Below are 22,800 nucleotides of genomic sequence, written 5' to 3' on the forward strand. Positions count from 1 at the left end.
TCTGCACTTTTGCCTCCCCAAGATAGTGATCAGATATCCCACCAGCTGCCCCCTCACAACACACTGACATCCAAAAGTCTCTCTTTTACACGCTTATCAATTAGCAAGTAATCTAATAATGTCTTTTGACTATCTATCCTACTCACATACATTTTTTTTTTTTTTTTTTGCTTTGTCGCTGTCTCCCGCGTTTGCGAGGTAGCGCAAGGAAACAGACGAAAGAAATGGCCCAACCCACCCCCATACACATGTATATACATACGTCCACACACGCAAATATACATACCTACACAGCTTTCCATGGTTTACCCTGATTCAATCTACTGACAGCACGTCAACCCCGGTATACCACATCGATCCAATTCACTCTATTCCTTGCCCTCCTTTCACCCTCCTGCATGTTCAGGCCCTGATCACACAAAATCTTTTTCACTCCATCTTTCCACCTCCAATTTGGTCTCCCACTTCTCCTTGTTCCCTCCACCTCCGACACATATATCCTCTTGGTCAATCTTTCCTCACTCATTCTCTCCATGTGCCCAAACCATTTCAAAACACCCTCTTCTGCTCTCTCAACCACGCTCTTTTTATTTCCACACATCTCTCTTACCCTTACGTTACTTACTCGATCAAACCATCTCACACCACACATTGTCCTCAAACATCTCATTTCCATCACATCCATCCTCCTGCGCACAACTCTATCCATAGCCCACGCCTCGCAACCATACATCATTGTTGGAACCACTATTCCTTCAAACATACCCATTTTTGCTTTCCGAGATAATGTTCTCGACTTCCACACATTCTTCAAGGCTCCCAGGATTTTCGCCCCCTCCCCAACCCTATGGTCCACTTCCGCTTCCATGGTTCCATCCGCTGCCAGATCCACTCCCAGATATGTAAAACACTTTACTTCCTCCAGTTTTTCTCCATTCAAACTTACCTCCCAATTGACTTGACCCTCAACCCTACTGTACCTAATTACCTTGCTCTTATTCACATTTACTCTTAACTTTCTTCTTTCACACACTTTACCAAACTCAGCCACCAGCTTCTGCAGTTTCTCGCATGAATCAGCCACCAGCGCTGTATCATCAGCGAACAACAACTGACTCACTTCCCAAGCTCTCTCATCCCCAACAGACTTCATACTTCCCCCTCTTTCCAAAACTCTTGCATTCACCTCCCTAACAACCCCATCCATAAACAAATTAAACAACCATGGAGACATCACACACCCCTGCCGCAAACCTACATTCACTGAGAACCAATCACTTTCCTCTCTTTCTACACGTACACATGCCTTACATCCTCGATAAAAACTTTTCACTGCTTCTAACAACTTTCCTCCCACACCATATATTCTTAATACCTTCCACAGAGCATCTCTATCAACTCTATCATATGCCTTCTCCAGATCCATAAATGCTACATACAAATCCATTTGCTTTTCTAAGTATTTCTCACATACTTTCTTCAAAGCAAACACCTGATCCACACATCCTCTACCACTTCTGAAACCACAATGCTCTTCCCCAGTCTGATGCTCTGTACATGCCTTCACCCTCTCAATCAATACCCTCCCATACAGTTTACCAGGAATACTCAACAAACTTATACCTCTGTAATTTGAGCACTCACTCTTATCCCCTTTGCCTTTGTACAATGGCACTATGCACGCATTCCGCCAATCCTCAGGCACCTCACCATGAGTCATACATACATTAAATAACCTTACCAACCAGTCAATAATACAGTCACCCCCTTTTTTAATAAATTCCACTGCAATACCATCCAAACCTGCTGCCTTGCCGGCTTTCATCTTCCGCAAAGCTCTTACTACCTCTTCTCTGTTTACCAAATCGTTTTCCCTAACCCTCTCACTTTGCACATCACCTCAACCAAAACACCCTATATCTGCCACTCTATCATCAAACACATTCAACAAAGCTTCAAAATACTCACTCCATCTCCTTCTCACATCACCACTACTTGTTATCACCTCCCCATTTGCGCCCTTCACTGAAGTTCCCATTTGCTCCCTTGTCTTACGCACTTTATTTACCTCCTTCCAGAACATCTTTTTATTTCCCTAAAATTTAATGATACTCTCTCACCCCAACTCTCATTTGCCCTCTTTTTCACCTCTTGCAACTTTCTCTTGACCTCCTGTCTCTTTCTTTTATACATCTCCTACTCAATTGCATTTTTTCCCCTGCAAAAATTGTCCAAATGCCTCTCTCTTCTCTTTCACTAATAATCTTACTTCTTCATCCCACCACTCACTACCCTTTCTAATCAACCCACCTCCCACTCTTCTCATGCCACAAGAATCTTTTGTGCAATCCATCACTGATTCCCTAAATACATCCCATCCCTCCCCCACTCCCCTTACTTCCATTGTTCTCACCTTTTTCCATTCTGTACTCAGTCTCTCCTGGTACTTCCTCACACAAGTCTCCTTCCCAAGCTCACTTACTCTCACCACCCTCTTCACCCCAACATTCACTCTTCATATACATATATATACATATGAAAAAAGTAAGAAATAATTTAGAAAACTGAAACTTCTAGCTTGAAATGAATGAGAAAATACATATACTTATGTATATCTCTTTTTTTAAAAACCAGGTATTCCCAATCACCAGTCTTTTTCAGCACACAAATCACAAGCTCTTCACTGTTTCCACTGACAACACAGAATACCCCATGTATGCCATTTATGGCCTCAACTGCCACATTACTCACCTTTGCATTTGAATCACCATCACTATAACCCAGTCTCATGCACCAAAGCTGCTAACACACTCACTCAGCTGCTCCCAGAACACTTGCCTCTCATGATCTTCCTTCTCATGACCAGGTGCAATAATCACCCATCTCTCACCATCCACTTTCAGTGTTACCTTTAAATGCAAAGGTAAGTAATGTGGCCATTGAGGGTATAATTGGTTCACATGGGGTATTGAATGTTATGAATGGAAATGGTGAAGAGCTTGTGGAGTGGTGTGCAAAAATAGGACTGGTGATTGGGAATATTTGGTTTATAAAGAAGGATGTACACCAGAATATGTGAGTAGGAGAGATGTTCAGCTAGCATTATTAGATCACACATTAATTGACTGGCATGTAAAAGAGAGACTTATGGATGTAAGTGTGGTGAGAGGGGCAGCTGGTGGGATGTCTGATCACTGTCTTGTGGAGGTGAGTGATGACATAATCATTGTTGTGAGATGTCTAACTAAATGACAGTAGGATTGTCTGCAAGTTATAGTAATGATATACCAAATATAATTCTTAGAAGGTAAAGAAATTTTCTCTTTACAGTTGGGGAAGAAGGAGAGACAACAGGGGAATCACAAGCATCTTTATCACGTATTCTGCCTACGCTACACCAAGTTGCATGTTATGTGCGACGTGTTCAAAAAGTTTCTCAGAATATGATGCACCAGATGACCTCACTGTATACAGCTGAGAAAAAATTCAGTGGAATGATTGATGTGTCTGATGTTCACTTTCAGGTAAGCATTATGACGTTTGACAGAGAGAGAATTAGTAAGTTTCATTCTGGTAAGAGAATAGTTAGTCGGTTAGTCAGTCACAGACCCTGGTATTAGCAGTAGCAATGTTGAAAGAAAGAGATGATCCAGTCTCACATAGATGGTTTACATACATAAATACATATACATGCCTGTATTTCCTGTGTGTCATAGAAGGTGACTAAAAGGGGTGGGAATGGGGGCTGGAAACCCTCTCCTTGTTTTCCATTTTCTAAAACAGGAAAGAGAAGGAGCCAAGTAGAGAGTGCTTAGGCTAGAGGTGTCTGAGTATGTCAGAATGTAAATAAAATGAGAAGAAAGGAGGGATAGGTAATATGTTCGATGAAAGAAATGTGGGTGTTTGGTGAAAGTATTTTTTTTTTTCATGCTATTTGCCATTTCCCGCATTAGCGAGGTAGCGTTAAGAACAGAGAACTGGGCCTTAGAGGGAATATCCTCACCTGACCCCCTTCTCTGTTCCTTCTTTTGAAAAAAAAAAAAAAAAAAAAACGAGAGGGGAGGATTGATTCCAGCCACCCGCTCCCTCCCCTTTAGTCGCCTTCTACGACACGCAGGGAATACGTGGGAAGTATTCATTCTCCCCTGTCCCCAGGGATACATGAAATTGTGTATGGTGAAAGTATAGATTGTGTATTGCTAATGCAGGAGACAGCAACAAAGTATAATAAAGAATATGTAAGAAATAATTTATTTTTCATTATTTTTTTATCATACTTTGTGACTGTCTCCTGTGTGAGGTAGTGCATGGAAACAGACGAAAGAATGGCCCAACTCACCCACATACACATGTATATACATACACTCCCACACATGCAGATACACATACCTATACATTTCAATGTATACATACATGTACATACACAGACTAATACATATATACACATGTACATATTCATACTTACTGCCCTCAGCCATTTCCATCACCACCCCGTCATGCATGAAATGGCAATCCCTCCCCCTGCACGCACATGAGATAGCACTACAAAAAGACAACAAAGGCTGCATTCCTTCACACTCAGTCTCTAGCTGTCATGTGTAATGCACCGATACCACAGCTCCCTTTCCACATCTAGGCCCCACAAAACTTTCCATGGTTTACCCCAGACACTTCACATGCCCTTGTTCAATCCATTAACAGTACATTGACCCCGGTATACCACATGGTTCCAATATACTATTCCTTACACACCTTTCACCCTCCTGCATATTCAGGCCCCAATTGCTTAAAATCTTTTTAAGTCCATCCTTCCACCTCCAATTTGGTCTCCCACTTCTCCTCGCTCCCTCCACCTCTGACGCATATATCCTCTTGGTCAATCTTTCCTCACTCATTCTCTCCATGTGACCAAACCATTTCAGTACACCCTCTTCTGCTCTCTCAACCACGCTCTTTTTATTACCACACATCTCTCTTACCCTTTCATTACTTACTTGATCAAACCACCTCACACCACATATTGTCCTCAAACATCTCATGTCAAACACATCCACTCTCCTCTGCACAACCCTATCTATAGCCCATGCCTCACAACTATATAGCATTGTTGGAACTACTATTCCTTCAAACATACCCATTTTTGCTTTCTGAGATAATGTTCTTGCCTTCCACACATTCTTCAATGCTCCCAGAACCTTCGCCCCCTCCCTCACCCTGCGACTCACTTCCATTTCCATGGTTCCATTCGCTATTAAATCCATTCCCAGATATCTAAAACACTTTACTTCCTCCAGTTTTTCTCCATTCAAACTTACCTCCCAATTGACTTGTCCCTCAACCCTACTGAACCTAATATCCTTACTCTTGTTCACATTTACTCTCAGCTTTCTTCTTTCACACATTTAACCAAACTCAGTTAACAGCTTCTGCAGTTTCTCACCCGAATAAGCCACCAGCGCTGTATCATCAGCAAACAACTGACTCACTTCCCAAGCTCTCTCATTCACAACAGACTGCATACTTGCCCATCTCTCCAAACCTCTTGCATTCACCTCCCTAACAACCCCATCCATAATAAATTAAACAACTATGGAGACATCATGCACCCCTGCCGCGAACCGACATTCACTGGGAACCAGTCACTTTCCTCTCTTCCTACTTGTACACATGCCTTACATCCTCGATGAGAAATTTTCACTGCGTCTAGCAACTTGCCTCCCACACCATATACTCTTAATACCTTCTAGAGAGCATCTCTATCAACTCTATCATATGCCTTCTCCAGATCCATAAATGCTACATACAAATCCATTTGCTTTTCTAAGTATTTCTCACATACATTCTTCAAAGCAAACACCTGATCCACACATCCTCTACCACTTCTGAAACCACACTGCTCTTCCCCAATCTGATGCTCTGTACATGGCGTCACCCTCTCAATCAATTCCCTCCAATATAATTTCCCAGGGATACTCAACAAACTTATACATCTGTAATTTGAACACTTACCTTTATCCCCTTTGCCTTTGTACAGTGGCACTAAGCATGCATACTGCCAATCCTCAGGCACCTCACCATGAGCCATACATACATTGAATATCCTCACCAACCAGTCAACAACACAGTTGTCCCCTTTTTTTGATAAATTCCAGTGCAATACCATCCAAACCCGCTGCCTTGCCGGCTTTCATCTTCCGCAAAGCTTTCACTGCCTCTTCTCTGTTTACCAAACCATTCTCCCTGACCCCTCCCACTTCACACACCACCTCGACCAAAACACCCTATATCTGCCACTCTTTCATCTAACACATTCAACAAAAGTTCAAAATACTATAATATGTTTATATATATTATGAATTATACTTTGTCACTGTCTCCCACGTTAGGAAGGTAGCAAAAGGAAACAGATGAAAGAATGGCCCAACCCACCCACATACACATGTATATACATACACACCCACACTCGCACATTTACATACCTATACATTTCAACATATACATACATATACATACGCAGACATATACATATATACACATTTACATACTCATACTTGCTACCTTCATCCATTCCCATCGCCACCCCGCCACACATGAAATGGCACCCCCCTACCCCTGCGCACTGAGGTAGCACCAGGAAAAGATAACAAAGGCCACATTCATTCACACTCATTCTCTAGCTGTCATGTGTAATATAAAAAAAATAACATTTTTATTATTTTATTATACTTTGTTGCTGCCTCCTGTGTTAGTGAGGTAGCACATGGAAACAGACGAAAGAATGGCCCAACCCACCCAAATACGCATGTATGTACATACACACCCACACACGCACATAAACATACCTATACATTTCAATGTATACATACATGTACATACACAGAGTAATACATATATTCACATGTACATATTCATACTTGCTGCCCTCAGCCATTCCCGTCGCCATCCCACCACACATGAAATGGCAACCCCTCCCCCGACACGCATGTGACGTAGTGCTACGAAAAGACAACAAAGGCCGCATTCGTTCACACTCAGTCTCTAGCTGTCATGTGTAATGCACCAATACCACAGCTCCCTTTCCACATCCAGGCCCCACAAAACTTTCCATGGTTTACCCCAAATGCTTCACATCCCTTAGTTCAATCCATTGACAGCATGTCGACCCATTATACCACATCGTTCCAATTTACTCTATTCCTTGCACACTTTTCACCCTCCTGTAAGTTCAGATCCCAATCGCTCAAAATCTTTTTCACTCCATCCTTCCACCTCCAGTTTGGTCTCCCACGTCTCCTCGATTCTTCCACCTCTGACACATATATCCTCTTTGTCAATCTTTCCTCACTCATTCTCTATATGTGACCAAACCATTTCAATACACCCTCTTCTGCTCTCTCAACCACACGTTTTATTACCACATATCTCTCATGTTTTGGTCGAGGTGGTGTGCAAAGCGCGAGGGTTAGGGAAAATGATTTGGTAAACAGAGAAGAGGTAGTAAAAGCTTTGCGGAAGATGAAAGCCGGCAAGGCAGCAGGTTTGGATGGTATTGCAGTGGAATTTATTAAAAAAGGGGGTGACTGTATTGTTGACTGGTTGGTAAGGTTATTTAATGTATGTATGACTCATGGTGAGGTGCCTGAGGATTGGCGGAATGCGTGCATAGTGCCATTGTACAAAGGCAAAGGGGATAAGAGTGAGTGCTCAAATTACAGAGGTATAAGTCTGTTGAGTATTCCTGGCAAATTATATGGGAGGGTATTGATTGAGAGGGTGAAGGCATGTACAGAGCATCAGATTGGGGAAGAGCAGTGTGGTTTCAGAAGTGGTAGAGGATGTGTGGATCAGGTGTTTGCTTTGAAGAATGTGTGTGAGAAATACTTAGAAAAGCAAATGGATTTGTATGTAGCATTTATGGATCTGGAGAAGGCATATGATAGAGTTGATAGAGATGTTCTGTGGAAGGTATTAAGAATATATGGTGTGGGAGGCAAGTTGTTAGAAGCAGTGAAAAGTTTTTATCGAGGATGTAAGGCATGTGTACGTGTAGGAAGAGAGGAAAGTGATTGGTTCTCGGTGAATGTAGGTTTGCGGCAGGGGTGTGTGATGTCTCCATGGTTGTTTAATTTGTTTATGGATGGGGTTGTTAGGGAGGTGAATGCAAGAGTTTTGGAAAGAGGGGCAAGTATGAAGTCTGTTGGGATGAGAGAGCTTGGGAAGTGAGTCAGTTGTTGTTCGCTGATGATACAGCGCTGGTGGCTGATTCATGTGAGAAACTGCAGAAGCTGGTGACTGAGTTTGGTAAAGTGTGTGAAAGAAGAAAGTTAAGAGTAAATGTGAATAAGAGCAAGGTTATTAGGTACAGTAGGGTTGAGGGTCAAGTCAATTGGGAGGTGAGTTTGAATGGAGAAAAACTGGAGGAAGTGAAGTGTTTTAGATATCTGGGAGTGGATCTGGCAGCGGATGGAAACATGGAAGCGGAAGTGGATCATAGGGTGGGGGAGGGGGCGAAAATTCTGGGAGCCTTGAAGAATGTGTGGAAGTCGATAACATTATCTCTGAAAGCAAAAATGGGTATGTTTGAAGGAATAGTGGTTCCAACAATGTTGTATGGTTGCGAGGCGTGGACTATGGATAGAGTTGTGCGCAGGAGGATGGATGTGCTGGAAATGAGATGTTTGAGGACAATGTGTGGTGTGAGGTGGTTTGATCGAGTAAGTAACGTAAGGGTAAGAGAGATGTGTGGAAATAAAAAGAGCGTGGTTGAGAGAGCAGAAGAGGGTGTTTTGAAATGGTTTGGTCACATGGAGAGAATGAGTGAGGAAAGATTGACCAAGAGGATATATGTGTCGGAGGTGGAGGGAACGAGGAGAAGAGGGAGACCAAATTGGAGGTGGAAAGATGGAGTGAAAAAGATTTTGTGTGATCGGGGCCTGAACATGCAGGAGGGTGAAAGGAGGGCAAGGAATAGAGTGAATTGGAGCGATGTGGTATACCGGGGTTGACGTGCTGTCAGTGGATTGAATCAAGGCATGTGAAGCGTCTGGGGTAAACCATGGAAAGCTGTGTAGGTATGTATATTTGCGTGTGTGGACGTATGTATATACATGTGTATGGGGGTGGGTTGGGCCATTTCTTTCGTCTGTTTCCTTGCACTACCTCGCAAACGCGGGAGACAGCGACAAAGCAAAAAAAAAAAAAAAAAAATCTCTCTTACCCTTTATTACTTACTCGATCAAACCATCTCATACCACATATTGTCCTCAAACATCTCATTTTCAAGACATCCACCCTTTTCCACAGAACCCTAATGATAATGATAACATTTTTTGTCATACATGTTTGCCATTTCCCACATTAGTGAGGTAACACAAGGAACAGACAAAGAAGTGGTCTCATTCACTCACAACCATTCACTAGCTGTAATGTATGCACCGAAACCAGAGCCCCCTATCCACAACCATGCTCCGCAGACCTTCCATGGTTTCTTACAATTGCATCATATGCCCAGGTTGAGCCCAGTGACAGCATATTGTCATCCCTTACAGATTCAACCCCCTCAGAAATATTCAGGCCCTGAACCTTGCATCCATACAGCATCAACTATTATACCAGCAAACATACCCATTTTTGCCCTTAAAGACAGTGACCTCTCTTTCCACACATTTCTCAGTACACTCAGGACCTTTGCATACCCACCCGCCCTGTGGCTCACTTCAGCTTCATAGTTCCATTTGTTGCTGTGTCCACCTCCATGTATCTAGAACACTCCTACCTTCAAGTTATTTCCAGTCATACTCACTCCAAATAGCCTGTCTCTTTTCTCTACTCAACCCTATAACCATGCTTTATTTACATTTACAGCTTTCTCCTTTGTACACACTTTCCCATACTTAAGAGTGATTAGATAGGTTCACATGGTATGTATTCATGTATGTATGGTGTGGTGCCTGATGATTGGCGAGGTGATTCCCAGACACCTTAATCACTTCCACAGATTTTATCACCAATGGGAAATGATGGCCCAGTCATCATCTTCCAACTACTAATGCACATTGGTGACATCAATCTTAACCCTGGACCACCAGTATATTTTTTCCCATGATATATTAATAGTAATGATGATAAAGATCCTGCGACTGTTCTGCTACTACTACTACTTCTACAACTACTTCTTCTACTGCTGCTATTACTACTCCTTCCACTACTACTGTTAATGATATTGATAAGTTTTTTACATACATATTACCATTTCCTGCACTAGCAAGGTAGTATCAAGAACAGATGAATGAGCCTAAGAGAGAAAAATCCTCATTTGACTCCCTTCTCTGTTCCTTTTTTTGGAAAGTAAAATAGGAGGGGAGATTTCCAGCCACGTGTCTCTTGCCCTTACATTACTTACTCGATCAAACCACCTCACACAGCTTATTGTCCTCAAACATTTAATTTCCAACACTCCACCCTCCTCTGCACAACCCGATCTATAGCCCATGCCTCGCAACCATATAACATTGTTGGAACTATTGTTCCTTCAAACATACCCATTTTTGCTTTTCGAGATAACATTCTCACCTTATACACTTTTTTTTTTTTTTTTTTTTTTTTTTTTTTTTTTTTTTTTACTTTGTCGCTGTCTCCCGCGCTTGCGAGGTAGCGCAAGGAAACAGACGAAAGAAATGGCCCAACCCCCCCATACACATGTACATACACACGTCCATACACGCAAATATACACACCTACACAGCTTTCCATGGTTCACCCCAGACGCTTCACATGCCTTGATTCAATCCACTGACAGCACGTCAACCCCTGTATACCACATCGCTCCAATTCACTCTATTCCTTGCCCTCCTTTCACCCTCCTGCATGTTCAGGCCCCGATCACACAAAATCCTTTTCACTCCATCTTTCCACCTCCAATTTGGTCTCCCTCTTCTCCTCGTTCCCTCCACCTCCGACACATATATCCTCTTGGTCAATCTTTCCTCACTCATTCTCTCCATGTGCCCAAACCATTTCAAAACACCCTCTTCTGCTCTCTCAACCACGCTCTTTTTATTTCCACACATCTCTCTTACCCTTACGTTACTTACTCGATCAAACCACCTCACACCACACATTGTCCTCAAACATCTCATTTCCAGCACATCCATCCTCCTGCGCACAACTCTATCCATAGCCCACGCCTCGCAACCATACAACATTGTTGGAACTACTATTCCTTCAAACATACCCATTTTTGCTTTCCGGGATAATGTTCTCGACTTCCACACATTTTTCAAGGCTCCCAAAATTTTCGCCCCCTCCCCCACCCTATGATCCACTTCCGCTTCCATGGTTCCATCCGCTGACAGATCCACTCCCAGATATCTAAAACACTTCACTTCCTCCAGTTTTTCACCATTCAAACTCACCTCCCAATTGACTTGACCCTCAACCCTACTGTACCTAATAACCTTGCTCTTATTCACATTTACTCTTAACTTTCTTCTTCCACACACTTTACCAAACTCCGTCACCAGCTTCTGCAGTTTCTCACATGAATCCGCCACCAGCGCTGTATCATCAGCGAACAACAACTGACTCACTTCCCAAGCTCTCTCATCCCCAACAGACTTCATACTTGCCCCTCTTTCCAAAACTCTTGCATTTACCTCCCTAACAACCCCATCCATAAACAAATTAAACAACCATGGAGACATCACACACCCCTGCCGCAAACCTACATTCACTGAGAACCAATCACTTTCCTCTCTTCCTACACGTACACATGTCTTACATCCTCGATAAAAACTTTTCACTGCTTCTAACAACTTGCCTCCCACACCTTATACACATTCCCAGATATTTAAAACACCACTTCCTCCAGTTTTTCTCCATTAAAACTTGCCTCCCAAATAAGTTATCCCTCAATCCTACTGAACCTAATAACCTTGCTCTTATTCACATTTACTCTCAACTTTCTCCTTTTACACACTTTACCAAACTCAGTCACCAACCTCTGTAGTTTTTAACCCAAAGCAGCCACCAGCGCTGTATCATCAGCGAACAACAAATGACAATTCCCAAGCCCTCTCATCCACAACAGACTGCATAATTGCCCATCTCTCCAAAACTCTTGCATTCGCCTCCCTAAGCACCCCATCCATAAACAAATTTAACAACCATGGAGACGTCACGCACCCCTGCTGCAAACCGACATTCACTAGGAACCAATCATTTTCCTTTCTTCCTACTCATACACATGCCTTACATCCTTGATAGAAACTTTTCACTGCTTCTAGCAACTTACCTCCCACATCATATACGTTTAGTACCTTCCACAGAGTATCTCTATCAATTCTATCATATGCCTTCTCCAGATCCATAAATGCTACAGACAAATCCATTTGTTTTTCTAAGTATTTCTCACATACATCCTTCAAAGCATACACCTGATTCACACATCCTCAACCACTTCTGAAACCACACTGCTCTTCCCCAATATGGTGCTTTGTACATGCCTTCACCCTCTCAATCAGTACCCTTTCATATAATTTCCCAGGAATACTCAACAAAGTTATACCTATGTAATTTGAACACTTATCCCCTTTGCCTTTATACAGTGGCACTATGCATGCATTCCGCCAGTCCTCAGGCACTTCACCATGAACCATACATACATTGAATATCCTTACCAACCATTCAACAACACATTCACCCCTTTTTTAATAGATTCTACTGCAGTACCATCCAAACCCGCCGCCTTGCTGGCTTTCATCTTCCGCAAAGCTTTCAGCAAGGCAGCAGGTTTGGATGGTATTGCAGTGGAATTTATTAAAAAAGGGGGTGACTGTATTGTTGACTGGTTGGTAAGGTTATTTAATGTATGTATGACTCATGGTGAGGTGCCTGAGGATTGGCGGAATGCGTGCATAGTGCCATTGTACAAAGGCAAAGGGGATAAGAGTGAGTGCTCAAATTACAGAGGTATAAGTTTGTTGAGTATTCCTGGTAAATTATATGGGAGGGTATTGATTGAGAGGGTGACGGCATGTACAGAGCATCAGATTGGGGAAGAGCAGTGTGGTTTCAGAAGTGGTAAAGGATGTGTGGATCAGGTGTTTGCTTTGAAGTATGTATGTGAGAAATACTTAGAAAAGCAAATGGATTTGTATGTAGCATTTATGGATCTGGAGAAGGCATATGATAGAGTTGGTAGAGATGCTCTGTGGAAGGTATTAAGAATATATGGTGTGGGAGGCAAGTTGTTAGAAGCAGTGAAAAGTTTTTATCGAGGATGTAAGGCATGTGTACGTGTAGGAAGAGAGGAAAGTGATTGGTTGTCAGTGAATGTAGGTTTGCGGCAGGGGTGTGTGATGTCTCCATGGTTGTTTAATTTGTTTATGGATGGGGTTGTTAGGGAGTGTGTGATGTCTCCATGGTTGTTTAATTTGTTTATGGATGGGGTTGTTAGGGAGGTGAATGCAAGAGTTTTGGAAAGAGGGGCAAGTATGAAGTCTGTTGTGGATGAGAGAGCTTGGGAAGTGAGTCAGTTGTTGTTCGCTGATGATACAGTGCTGGTGGCTGATTCATGTGAGAAACTGCAGAAGCTGGTGACTGAGTTTGGTAAAGTGTGTGAAAGAAGAAAGTTAAGAGTAAATGTGAATAAGAGCAAGGTTATTAGGTACAGTAGGGTTGAGGGTCAAGTCAATTGGGAGGTAAGTTTGAATGGAGAAAAACTGGAGGAAGTAAAGTGTTTTAGATATCTGGGAGTGGATCTGGCAGCGGATGGAACCATGGAAGCAGAAGTGAATCATAGGGTGGGGGAGGGGGCGAAAATCCTGGGAGCATTGAAGAATGTGTGGAAGTCGAGAACATTATCTCGGAAAGCAAAAATGGGTATGTTTGAAGGAATAGTGGTTCCAACAATGTTGTATGGTTGCGAGGCATGGGCTATGGATAGAGTTGTGTGCAGGAGGGTGGATGTGCTGGAAATGAGATGTTTGAGGACAATGTGTGGTGTGAGGTGGTTTGATCGAGTAAGTAACGTAAGGGTAAGAGAGATGTGTGGAAATAAAAAGAGTGTGGTTGAGAGAGCAGAAGAGGGTGTTTTGAAATGGTTTGGGCACATGGAAAGAATGAGTGAGGAAAGATTGACCAATAGGATATATGTGTCGGAGGTGGAGGGAACGAGGAGAAGTGGGAGACCAAATTGGAGGTGGAAAGATGGAGTGAAAAAGATTTTGTGTGATCAGGGCCTGAACATGCAGGAGGGTGAAAGGCGTGCAAGGAATAGAGTGGATTGGATCGATGTGGTATACCGGGGTTGATGTGCTGTCAGTGGATTGAATCAGAGCATGTGAAGTGTCTGGGGTAAACCATGGAAAGTTGTGTGGGGCCTGGATGTGGAAAGGGAGCTGTGGTTTCGGGCATTATTGCATGACAGCTAGAGACTGAGTGTGAACGAATGGGGCCTTTGTTGTCTTTTCCTAGTGCTACCTCGCACACATGAGGGGGGAGGGGGAAAGTATTCCATGTGTGGCGAGGTGGCGATGGGAATGAATAGGGGCAGACAGTGTGAATTGTGTGCATGGGTATATATGTTTGTGTCTGTGTGTGTATATATGTGTACATTGAGATGTATAGGTATGTATATTTGCTGTGTGTGGACGTGTATGTATATACATTGTGTATGGGGGTGGGTTGGGCCATTTCTTTCGTCTGTTTCCTTGCGCTACCTCACAAACGCGGGAGACAGCGACAAAGCAAAAAAAAAAAGAAAAGAAAAAAAAATGAGGGGATGGGTTGTTCTTCGTCTGTTTCCTAGTACTACCTCACTGACTTGGGAAACGGCGATCAAGTATGATAAAGATAATAAAGTAAATGAATATGATGATGATAATAATGATAATGATAATGGTAATGATAACTAGAATATCATATGCAAAAGATTCTGCTCAGAATTACTATCCAATAAGGCTCATACAGAAGTCTTTCTTTGCACCAATTGTTCTCACATGTAGAAATTTCTCAGTGTAGCTTCCTATATTCCATTTGCATTGTGAAAGTTACCCATCTGACTGCTCATATTTTGGACCTTTTCTGACCTTTATATAATTGTGTTTCATGTCCAAAGATCACAGTTGGGTTGAATGCTTCTTGCAAGCCTCTTGCACACTCTGTGCTTCAATATTTTTTCCATTCACCAGAGTGTACCTATGATTTTTCTCGCCTGCATGACTTGACTCCAAACTTTATTTCCCCATCCTTACAGAAGTATACTGCTGATTATGTAAATTCATCTACAACTTAGAGGTTTTCACTGTGAAAATAGAAATTATGCTCTGATTTTTCCCTTTCCTTTAAAAAACTATGATCTTACTTTTATTTGTATTCACCTTCAGCAGCATCCTCCTACACATCATCATTTTTCTACAGAAACTATGTCAAATTCCATTCTATGTCTCCATGATTAAGTATAACATCAGTCACCTCACCTCACTGTCATTAAAAGCATTGAAAAGTCAGGACAAGACAATATAGTCTTGGTGTGTTTCCATGTTTATTTCAAACCATTTCACATTTCATTACTCACTCCCACCCACACTGCTTCCATTATAAAAGTGCTTAACTGCTTGCAGAATTTTTCCATGCATACCACATAGGCAGAATATTATATGGTGTGCATGAAAATATTCTGAATGTTGTTATTTTTCATAATAGAAGTTTTGCATGTATGATTATAAATGATTTTATGTATGGATTATTACAAGAAAGGAATTTTTTTTGTCAAAAAGAATTTGATGCAGTACACTGAACTGAAAAAAATGAAATGCTTCATAATGAAGGTATATTGTACTTGTTAATTTGAACATTATATTTATGAAAATTTACTCTACTTGCAATTCATTTGAATTAGAGACTTTTTTGTAATGCATTTCATCAGAGGTGTTTCATGGGTTATTCAGTAGTATTAGTTAAGGTCCATTAATCATACCTTTAACCTACAGGTTATTTATGAGCATCTGGGTTTTCTTTTGGGTACACTTATAACCTTGGATGAAATCATCCTGGGTAATTCACTACTCCATGAGCACTGGGGAGCATATCGTCGTTTAGTACGTTCAGCTGGGTCTGACCAGCAGAGGTTTGGTCAAGATAAGACAAGTTTACAGCCTCTGGAGAAGCTGCTGAATGATGTTGAAAATCTGGTGATGCAGGGAACAATGTTTTTGGTAAGTAAAGTTTTTTATCAGTTATTAATCATGTCCAGGCCCCACAAAACTTTCCATGGTTTACCTCAGATGCTTCACATGCCCTGGTTCAATCCATTGACAGCACATCGACCTTGGTATACCACATCGTTCCAATTCACTCTATTCCTTGCACACCTTTCACCCTCCTGCATGTTCAGGTCCCAATCGATCAAAATCTTTTTAATTCCATCCTTCCACCTCCAATTTGGTCTTCCACTTCTCCTTGTTCCCTCCATCTCTGACACATATATCCTCTTGGTCAATCTTTCCTCACTCATTCTGTATATGTGACCAAACCATTTCATTACACCCTCTTTTGCCCTCTCAACCACACTCTTTTTATTACCACACATCTCTCTTACCTTTTCATTACTTACTCGATCAATCCACCTCACACCACATATTGTCCTCAAACATCTCATTTTCAGCACATCCACCCTCCTCTGCACAACTCTATCTTTAGTCCACGCCTCACAACCACATAACATTGTTGGAACCACTATTCCTTCAAACATACCCATTTTTGCTTTCCGAGATAATGGTCTCACCTTCCACACATTTTTCAACACTACCAGAACTTTCGCCCCCTCCCCCACCCTGTGTCTCACTTCCTCTTCCATGGTTCCATCTGCTGCCAAATCCACTCCCAGATATCTAAAGCACCTCACTTCCTCCAGTTTTTCTCCATTCAAACTTACCTCCCAATTGACTTCGTCCCTCAACCCAACTGTACCTACTAACCTTGCTCTTATTCGCATTTACTCTCAGCTTTTTTCTTTCTCACACTTTACCAAACTCAGTCACCAGCTTCTGCAGTTTATCATCCGAGACAGCCACCAGCGCTGTATCATCAGCAAACAACAACTGACTCACTTCCCAAGCTCTCTCATCCACAACAGACTGCATACTTGCCCCTCTCTCCAAAACTCTTGCATTCACCTCCCTAACAACCCCATCCATAAACAAATTAAACATCCATGGAGACATCACACACCCCTGCCGCAAACCTACATTCACTGAGAACCAATCACTTTTCTTTCTTCCTACTCGTACATGTGCCTTACATCCTCGATAGAAACTTCTCACTGCTTCTAACAACTTGCCTCCCACACCATATATTCTTAATACCTTCCACAGAGCATCTCTATCAACTCTATCACATGCCTTCTCCAGATCCATAAATGCTACATACAAATCCATTTGCTTTTCTAAGTATTTCTCACATTCATTCTTCAGAGTAAAAACCTAATCCACACATCCTCTACCACTTCTGAAACCACACTGCTCTTCCCCAGTCTGATGCTCTGTACATGCCTTCACCCTCTCAATCAATACCCTCCCATATAATTTCCCGGGAATACTCAATAGACTTATACCTCTGTAATTTGAGCACTCACCTTTGTCCGCTTTGCCTTTATACAATGGCACTATGCATGCATTCCGCCAATCCTGATAATTTTTGTACAATACAAAAAGTGTTAACCATGCTTAGCAATCTTCTATACTGTGTGCAGTTTACAGTCAGTCAGCCATAAAGATTAGGTTTATCTTTTCATAAAGTTGCTTTATGCTGAAAATACTGATGAATAATGTAGTATGCAAATTAGTTCTCAAAGAATGCTTGAATACAAAATATATGTTCATTATAATTCTGTTGCCATTGATATTAAAAGAACCTTTTTTTTTTACCAAGTCTGTGGTACGACAACCATATGACTGTGATGGATTTACAGTTGCAAGGAATGGAGTTCTTCGTGAGGAAATGATGAATGTAATATTGGGATGGTGTGGCCAGGTGAGTGTACATTTAATGTTTTTTATCAATAACTATCTCAGTATTCCTTTCTAAGAAAAAGTTCTGGTGTTACCTAGGAACTTTGCAGGAGTTCCTGAAACTTCAAGGCTGAACTACAACATGTATTAGGGAAAGGATAGACTCTTTTGGAGTGAGGTGGTTTTTTATGAGGCAGTACAGTAATTAATATAGCTCACCACATAACAGAATAATGTAAATATGTTCCTGAAAAGTTAACTGGAAAGTGTAACTTTGGTTAGCAAAATGCTTTCTTGTATAGACTCTTATTGCATAAGTGAAGAGTTATTCATACTAAAAATAAGTGACCCCAAGATATAATGAAAACAAGTGTAGGAAGTCTTACGAGAGACAGTGAATGTCTTTACTTATAATGGTTTTGCCCGGAGATGTTATGGAGATGTTGGTTGGGAGAGAAAGGGGTTGTATACATCTGAACCACCTCATTGAATAAGGAATTGGATTAAGTACAGTATTACAATTTGACTAATAAAAACTTACTTACTTACTTATTTCAACAGTTACTGAAAAATTATTATGATACATGTACTTACAATAATTGGTATACATGGGGTGTTCAGTGTTGTAAATGGAAATGGTGAAGAGCTTGTAGATTTATGTGCTGAAAAAGGACTGGTGATTGGGAATACCTGGTTTAAAAAGTGAGATATACATAAGTATACGTATGTAAGTAGGAGAGATGGCCAGAGAGCGTTATTGGATTACGTGTTAATTGACAGGCGCGGGAAAGAGAGACTTTTGGATGTTAATGTGCTGAGAGGTGCAACTGGAGGGAAGTCTGATCATTATCTTGTGGAGGCTAAGGTGAAGATTTGTATGGGTTTTCAGAAAAGAAGAGTGAATGTTGGGGTGAAGAGGGTGGTGAGAGTAAGTGAGCTTGGCAAGGAGACTTGTGTGAGGAAGTACCAGGAGGGACTGAGTACAGAATGGAAAAAGGTGAGAACAATGGAAGTAAGGGGAGTGGGGGAGGAATGGGATGTATTTAGGGAATCAGTGATGGATTGTGCAAAAGATGCTTGTGGCATGAGAAGAGTGGGAGGTGGGTTGATTAGAAAGGGTAGTGAGTGGTGGGATGAAGAAGTAAGAGTATTAGTGAAAGAGAAGAGAGAGGCATTTGGACGATTTTTGCAGGGAAAAAATGCAATTGAGTGGGAGATGTATAAAAGAAAGAGACAGGAGGTCAAGAGAAAGGTGCAAGAGGTGAAAAAGAGGGTAAATGAGAGTTGGGGTGAGAGAGTATCATTAAATTTCATGGAGAATAAAAAGATGTTCTGGAAGGAGGTAAATAAAGTGCGTAAGACAAGGGAGCAAATGGGAACTTCAGTGAAGGGCGCAAATGGGGAGGTGATAACAAGTAGTGGTGATGTGAGAAGGAGATGGAGTGAGTATTTTGAAGGTTTGTTGAATGTGTTTGATGATAGAGTGGCAGATATAGGGTGTTTTGGTCGAGGTGGTGTGCAAAGTGAGAGGGTTAGGGAAAATGATTTGGTAAACAGAGAAGAGGTAGTAAAAGCTTTGCGGAAGATGAAAGCCTGCAAGGCAGCAGGTTTGGATGGTATTACAGTGGAATTTATTAAAAATGGGGTGACTGTATTGTTGACTGGTTGGTAAGGTTATTTAATGTATGTATGACTCATGGTGAGGTGCCTGAGGATTGGCGGAATGCGTGCATAGTGCCATTGTACAAATGCAAAGGGGATAAGAGTGAGTGCTCAAATTACAGAGGTATAAGTTTGTTGAGTATTCCTGGTAAATTATATGGGAGGGTATTGATTGAGAGGGTGAAGGCATGTACAGAGCATCAGATTGGGGAAGAGCAGTGTGGTTTCAGAAGTGGTAGAGGATGTGTGGATCAGGTGTTTGCTTTGAAGAATGTATGTGAGAAATACTTAGAAAAGCAAATGGATTTGTATGTAGCATTTATGGATCTGAGAAGGCATATGATAGAGTTGATAGAGGTGCTCTGTGGAAGGTATTAAGAATATATGGTGTGGGAGGCAAGTTGTTAGAAGCAGTGAAAAGTTTTTTATCGAGGATGTAAGGCATGTGTACGTGTAGGAAGAGAGGAAAGTGATTGGTTGTCAGTGAATGTAGGTTTGCGGCAGGGGTGTGTGATGTCTCCATGGTTGTTTAATTTGTTTATGGATGGGGTTGTTAGGGAGGTGAATGCAAGAGTTTTGGAAAGAGGGGCAAGTACGAAGTGTGTTGGGGATGAGAGAGCTTGGGAAGTGAGTCAGTTGTTGTTCGCTGATGATACAGTGCTAGTGGCTGATTCATGTGAGAAACTGCAGAAGCTGGTGACTGAGTTTGGTAAAGTGTGTGAAAGAAGAAAGTTAAGAGTAAATGTGAATAAGCGCAAGGTTATTAGGTACAGTAGGGATAAGGGTCAAGTCAATTGGGAGGTAAGTTTGAATGGAGAAAAACTGGTGGAAGTAAAGTGTTTTAGATATCTGGGAGTGGATCTGGCAGTGGATGGAACCATGGAAGCGGAAGTGAATCATAGGGTGGGGGAGGGGGCGAAAATCCTGGGAGCCTTGAAGAATGTGTGGAAGTCGAGAATACTATTTCGGAAAGCAAAAATGGGTATGTTTGAAGGAATAGTAGTTCCAACAATGTTGTATGGTTGCGAGGCGTGGGCTATGGATAGAGTTGTGCGTAGGAGGGTGGATGTGCTGGAAATGAGATGTTTGAGGACAATGTGTGGTGTGAGGTGGTTTGATCGAGTAAGTAATGTAAGGGTAAGAGAGATGTGTGGAAATAAAAAGAGCGTGGTTGAGAGAGCAGAAGAGGGTGTTTTGAAATGGTTTGGTCACATGGAGAGAATGAGTGGGGAAAGATTGACCAAGAGGATATATGTGTCGGAGGTGGAGGGAACGAGAAGTGGGAGACCAAATTGGAGGTGGAAAGATGGAGTGAAAAAGATTTTGTGTGATCGGGGCCTGAACATGCAGGAGGGTGAAAGGCGGGCAAGGAATAGAGTGAATTGGATCGATGTGGTATACCGGGGTTGACATGCTGTCACTGGATTGAATCAGGGCATGTGAAGCATCTGGGGTAAACCATGGAAAGTTGTGTGGGGCCTGGATGTGGAAAGGGAGCTGTGGTTTAGGGCATTATTGCGTGACAGCTGGAACTGAGTGTGAACGAATGGGGCCTTTGTTGTCTTTTCCTAGTGCTACCTCGTACACATGAGGGGGGAGGGGGATGGTATTCCATGTGTGGCGAGGTGGCGATGGGAATGAATAGGGGCAGACAGTGTGAATTGTGTGCATGGGTATATATGTATGTGTCTGTGTGTGTATATATATGTGTACATTGAGATGTATAGGTATGTATATTGTGCATGGGTGGACATGTATGTATATACATGTGTATGTGGGCGGATTGGGCCATTCTTTCGTCTGTTTCCTTGCTCTACCTCGCTAACGCGGGAGACAGCGACAAAGCAAAATAGATAATGCGGGAAATGGTAAATAATATGAAAGAAAGAAAAAGAAAGTTGTATAAGCATTAATAATCACCAATCTCTTTTTATCCATTATTGTTTTTAACCCACATCTGGAGGTCACATCCTTATACTCTTTCATTCATCCCCACAACTTCAGCTTCAGCTTCAATTTAGTGCTACCCCATCTTTAGCTCTTGCCCTCTCACTGACCCCTGACTTAAAGACATTCCCAAACCATTAACCCTTACTTTGGGCTTTGTTTCACTCAAGAGTTAGAACATCCAGGTCCCTTTTCTCAAGCATACAATCAGTTCATTTCAAAAGGCAAATTTTTCACCTCTGAATTCATAGATACTTTCCCTTGTCTCTTCTTTTTCCCCTTTTTTCCCCCTTCATTAACCATTCTGTGTTTCAATTAAGGCCTGGCCTTTTTGTGGACTTTTGTCCATGACTGGAACTTCAAATGTATGATAAACATCATCTCATTTTGGTTGCATCCACACATGTTCAAACATTCCAGCCTGAGCTCTCCATCCATGACTCGTTCTTCTCTCCTGTCTTTTAGAAACTGAAATACAAAAAGGAGAGGGTTTCCAGCCCCTTCTTCCATCATTTTTAGTTGCTTTCTATGATATGCTAGGAATACTTGGAGTAGAATTCTATCTTCCTCATTCTTAGGAATAGGGGATTTACATGAGAAAGACAGACATCAGGCCTACGACTGGGTTGTCTGGTGAAAACAAAAAAATTTAAAATTGACAAGAAATGTAATTCTGCTCAGCAGTTTTTTAAGCTGTCACCAACTCCTTGCTGCTGCAACATTATCCCTGTATTGTTCCCTTTACCGACCCCTGTGGTACACTTGTTACGTTTAGCCAGTGTGAGGCTTCGTAGCTTAATACTACCCACTGTATAGAGTTCCTCACCAATTCTGTGTGCTTTGAGTTTATGTAAAAGTCTCTTGTGAGGTACTTTATCAAAAGCCTTTTGAAAATCCAGATATATTACAACAGACGGTACTTTTTTCTCCCAGTCCTGATAGATAACATTAGAAAATTCCAGCAAATTCTTCAGGCAGAATCTTCTGCTGTGGAAACTGTGTTGGTTGTTTGATATGATTTTGTGTTCGAGAAATGTGACAGTTTTATCGTGTATTATTTTTTCCATCATTTTACCTAACCCTGACGTGAGGCTAATTGGGTGGTCGTTCAAAGCACCCCTTTTTGTCTCATTTTTTATGGATAGGATTGACATTTGCTCGTTTCAATTCAGTTGGCACC

The 22,800-nt window shown here is 41.8% G+C and overlaps 1 protein-coding gene across 1 annotated transcript in view; it reads left to right on the forward strand.

Moving 5' to 3' along the window:
- SWIP (strumpellin and WASH-interacting protein) overlaps positions 1-22,800 on the forward strand; it is a 320,197-nt gene that overhangs the window by 10,721 nt on the left and 286,676 nt on the right. The window contains exons 4-6 of the mRNA XM_071678856.1: positions 3,331-3,524; positions 15,993-16,217; positions 17,932-18,033. Coding sequence (XP_071534957.1) covers positions 3,331-3,524; positions 15,993-16,217; positions 17,932-18,033 — 521 coding nt within the window. The remainder of the gene's footprint in view (positions 1-3,330; positions 3,525-15,992; positions 16,218-17,931; positions 18,034-22,800) is intronic.

The sequence above is a fragment of the Panulirus ornatus genome, chromosome 28 (assembly GCF_036320965.1).
Source record: "Panulirus ornatus isolate Po-2019 chromosome 28, ASM3632096v1, whole genome shotgun sequence".
In the NCBI taxonomy this organism is placed as follows: Eukaryota; Metazoa; Arthropoda; class Malacostraca; order Decapoda; family Palinuridae; genus Panulirus; species Panulirus ornatus.